This window comes from Coffea arabica, chromosome 5c, assembly GCF_036785885.1.
Source record: "Coffea arabica cultivar ET-39 chromosome 5c, Coffea Arabica ET-39 HiFi, whole genome shotgun sequence".
Lineage (NCBI taxonomy): Eukaryota > Viridiplantae > Streptophyta > Magnoliopsida > Gentianales > Rubiaceae > Coffea > Coffea arabica.
Window position 1 is genome coordinate 24,716,968 of NC_092319.1, and position 3,555 is coordinate 24,720,522.

General features: G+C 48.0%; 1 protein-coding gene across 1 annotated transcript; it reads right to left on the reverse strand.

The window, feature by feature from the left end:
- Positions 1-974: 974 nt before the first annotated feature.
- On the reverse strand, positions 975-1,367 carry LOC113738441 (uncharacterized). Its single transcript, XM_027265646.2, has one exon. It carries the CDS (start codon positions 1,365-1,367, stop codon positions 975-977), a length of 393 nt encoding a protein of 130 aa, XP_027121447.2.
- Positions 1,368-3,555: the final 2,188 nt, after the last annotated feature.

Sequence of the window (3,555 nt, forward strand, 5' to 3'; positions counted from 1 at the left end):
TAAACTTTCCGACTCCTTCAAAGTTTTCAGTTGTGCCGACCTCTTGGGGTCGAGCACTCCCACACTACCCCCACACTTTTAAAGGCATCACACATCCATTATCATTTATCCCCCTAGCCCCCCATTAGGACATTTAGTGAGGGAGCGCTGAGTGTGCTAGTGTAGGATTCGAACTTAAAAGGCAAACGATCACAATGAATTTAAAACTTGAAAGTCGAACATTTATTGAATGATAAAATTGAAATTTAGATTCAAAAAAACAGACAGCCAAACACCCTAGTCTAACCTACGCTACAAACAGTCGCAGATTGGAGAAGTGCCAAGTGCGGGGTACCTCTGATCCATCCATTTTCGCGAGCTTGCAGTAACCAGCTAGGCTCGTTTCGAGGACCTTGTATGGTCCTTCCCAATTTGGGTCGAGCTTGTTGGAGCTGTGAGCTCGGCTAATGGAGTTTCTCCTTAAGACGAGGTCTCCCGGTCGATACTGCAAGTTCCTTACTTTTGCGTTGTGATAGCGAGCGAGTTGGCTTTTGTACTTAGCCATCCTATCGCCGCCTCCTCACGCTTGACTTCCAACATGTCCAAGTTGCACCTCAGCTCTTCCTCGTTGGATGACGCAACGAAGTTCTGTGTCCGAGGCGAGGGGAGGCCGATCTCCGCGGGTACCACCGCCTCTACCCCGTAAGTCAGAGAGAACGGGGTCTCATGGGTAGCTGTCCTAGGCATAATGCGGTAAGCCCAGAGGACACTAGGGAGTTCGTTTAGCCAGTTAGACTGGGCCAGTTCCAACCTAATCTTTAGTCCTTGGAGAATGGTTCGGTTAACATTTTCTACCTAGCCGTTGGCCTGGGGGTGGCCGACCGATGTGAAGTGCTGGTTGATTCCGAGCTCTGCGCACCAGCTCTTGAAGGGGTTTTCGGCGAACTGGCGCCCATTGTCGGATATTAAGACACGCGGAATCCCGAAGCGGCAGACTATGTTTCTCCAGAAGAAATTCTGAATTGCCTCCCAGAGATAGTGGCCAGAGGCTCCGCTTCCATCCATTTCGTGAAGTAGTCGATGGCTACCTCGAGATACTCGTATCTCCCCGGGGCTCGAGGGAAAGGATCCAGGAGATCTATCCCCCACTGGGCGAAGGGCCAGGGGCTATGGATGGGTACCATTTTCCGGGCTGGCTGGTGGCACAGTGGGGCGTGCACCTGGCAAGCTCGGCACTTCTGAACCAGGGCCGCAGCATCTTGGAACACTGAGGGCCAATAGTAGCCCAGGAGAAGGCACTTTTTGGCTAGTACTCGGGACCCCACATGGGCCGCACATAAGCCCTCGTGAACTTCACGAAGGACGTAGTCGCCCTCCTCTGGAGTCATGCACTTTAGCCAGGGGGACAGATACGACCTCCGGTAGAGGGTCCCTCCAGCGTAGGCATACTTAGCAGCTCTGAACTGGAGTCGGTAAGCCTCGTTTTGTCTCCGGGCAGGACACCCGAGTTGAGGAAGTTCATCAGGGAGGTCATCCAGGTGGCCGAGCTGTCTATGGCCAAAACCTGGACCTGATCAATGCTCTTTTGCTTGACCACCTCTACCAAGACTTCCTTGCTCAGGTGGGCAAATGATGAGGACGCCAGCTTTGACAGGGCGTCCGCGCGCTTGTTCTGGGATATCGGCACCCGCTCGATTTCAAAAATGTCGAACAGGGCTATTACCTCCCGTACCTTGGCCAGGTATTTCTTCATGACATCCTCCTTGGCTTCGTATTCCCCGCGAACTTGGAGGACGACGAGCTGGGATCGCTCCTGACTTTGACCGCGGTTATACCCATCTGGTGGGCTATCCGCAAGCCCGGCCTCAGTGTTGGATGCGGGGAAGTCAAATCGGAGAGCGTAGGTCAGCTCCTCCCCGGTAGGCGAGATGAGCAGTAGGCCAGCTCCGCTCCCTTCCTTGCTGGAGGCCCCGTCCACGAATAGAATCCAAGGCTCTCCCGACCGCGCCCCACTGGGCGGAGAGTCCTGCCCAGTCATGGCCAAGCTAGCCCCCTCAACGAGGAAGTCTGCCAAGGCCTGAGCCTTAATGGCAGTACGGGACCGATAGCCGATGTCGTGCTCGGCCAGCTCAACGGCCCATTTGGTCATCCTGCTCGAGACCTCGGGCTTGGTGAGTATCTGTCGTAGAGGCTGATCGGTCTGTCGTAGGTTCTTGTTCATTTCATTAATATCGCCAACGGGGAGGCCTCATCAGCCTCAAAAAATTAAAAATCAAAAAATCAAAAAAATCAAAAAGTCAAAAATCAAATCAAGTTCATCACGGCAGGCTCGGGTTTGATCCCACTGTCCGACTGTCTAAACAATTCATTTACTGGGTTTGGAGCGTGGGTTTGTCCTGCCAGAAAGCTCTCCGCTTATCACGTTGGAACTGGGTTTTGTCCCGCCAACCTCGGCAGAACTGGGTTCTATCCCGCTGACCGCTTATCACGTTGGAACTGGATTTTATCCCGCCAACCTTAGCAGAACTGGGTTCTATCGCACTGACCAATTCATTACACTGGGGAAAATCTTTGGATAATTTTCAAGCAAGTCTTATACGGCTTTTTCAAACATACCAACATTTCATTTACATCGCTACTGGAGCGTGGGTTTGTCCCGCCAGTAAGCATTTCATTTTCATTACTACTGGAGCTGGTTTTGTCCCACCGGTAAGCATTTCGTTTTCATCGCCACTAGCCGTGGGTTAGTCCCACTAGTGAGCATTTTCATTTTTATTTTGCCACTGAACATGGGTCAGTCCCACCAGTGAGCACTTCATTTACTTTCCCGTGGGTCTATCCCATTTTACATTTCTGTCTGGGTCTATCCCATTTACAATTTCTGTCCGGGTCTATCCCGTGGGTCTATCCCATTTACATTTCTGTCCGGGTCTATCCCGTGGGTCCATCCCATTTAAATTTCTGTCCGAGTCTATCCCGTGGGTCTATCCCATTTAAATTTCTGTTCGGGTCAGTCCCGTTTAAATTTTTGTTCGGGTCAGTCCCGTTTAAATTTCTGTTCGGGTAAGTCCCGTTTAATTTCCTGTTCGAGTCAGTCCCGTTTTAAATTCATATTCGGGTCAGTCCCGTTTTAGAATTCTTGTTCATTGGAATCACTTTGCAGCCGAATAATGCAGGTAAGTATTTGGTGTCTACTTCTTTGTCTCAAGTTTTTCCAAAACTCAGACAAAGAGGGGCAAACTGTAGACACCAAATTTTTGGTGTAATTTCATTTACTTTTTATTTTCTGTTTTTTATTTTATTTTTATTCACTTTTTAGTTTTTAGTTTTTTTTAGTTTAGTTTTTATTCTTAGCGTAGAATTTCTAGAAAAAAAGAAAGAAAAATATTCAAGAAATATGTTGAGTTGTTTTAATACAATGTTTTCTTAAAGAAAAAGAAAAAAAAGTGAAAAATGATGAAAAATGAAAAATGAAAGAAAAAGATTGAAAATGGCAATCTTGTTGTTTTAGTTTGTTTATTCTGATGTATTTGTAATTAAAATTGTTGTTTTTATTATTATTTAGTTTTACTTTTA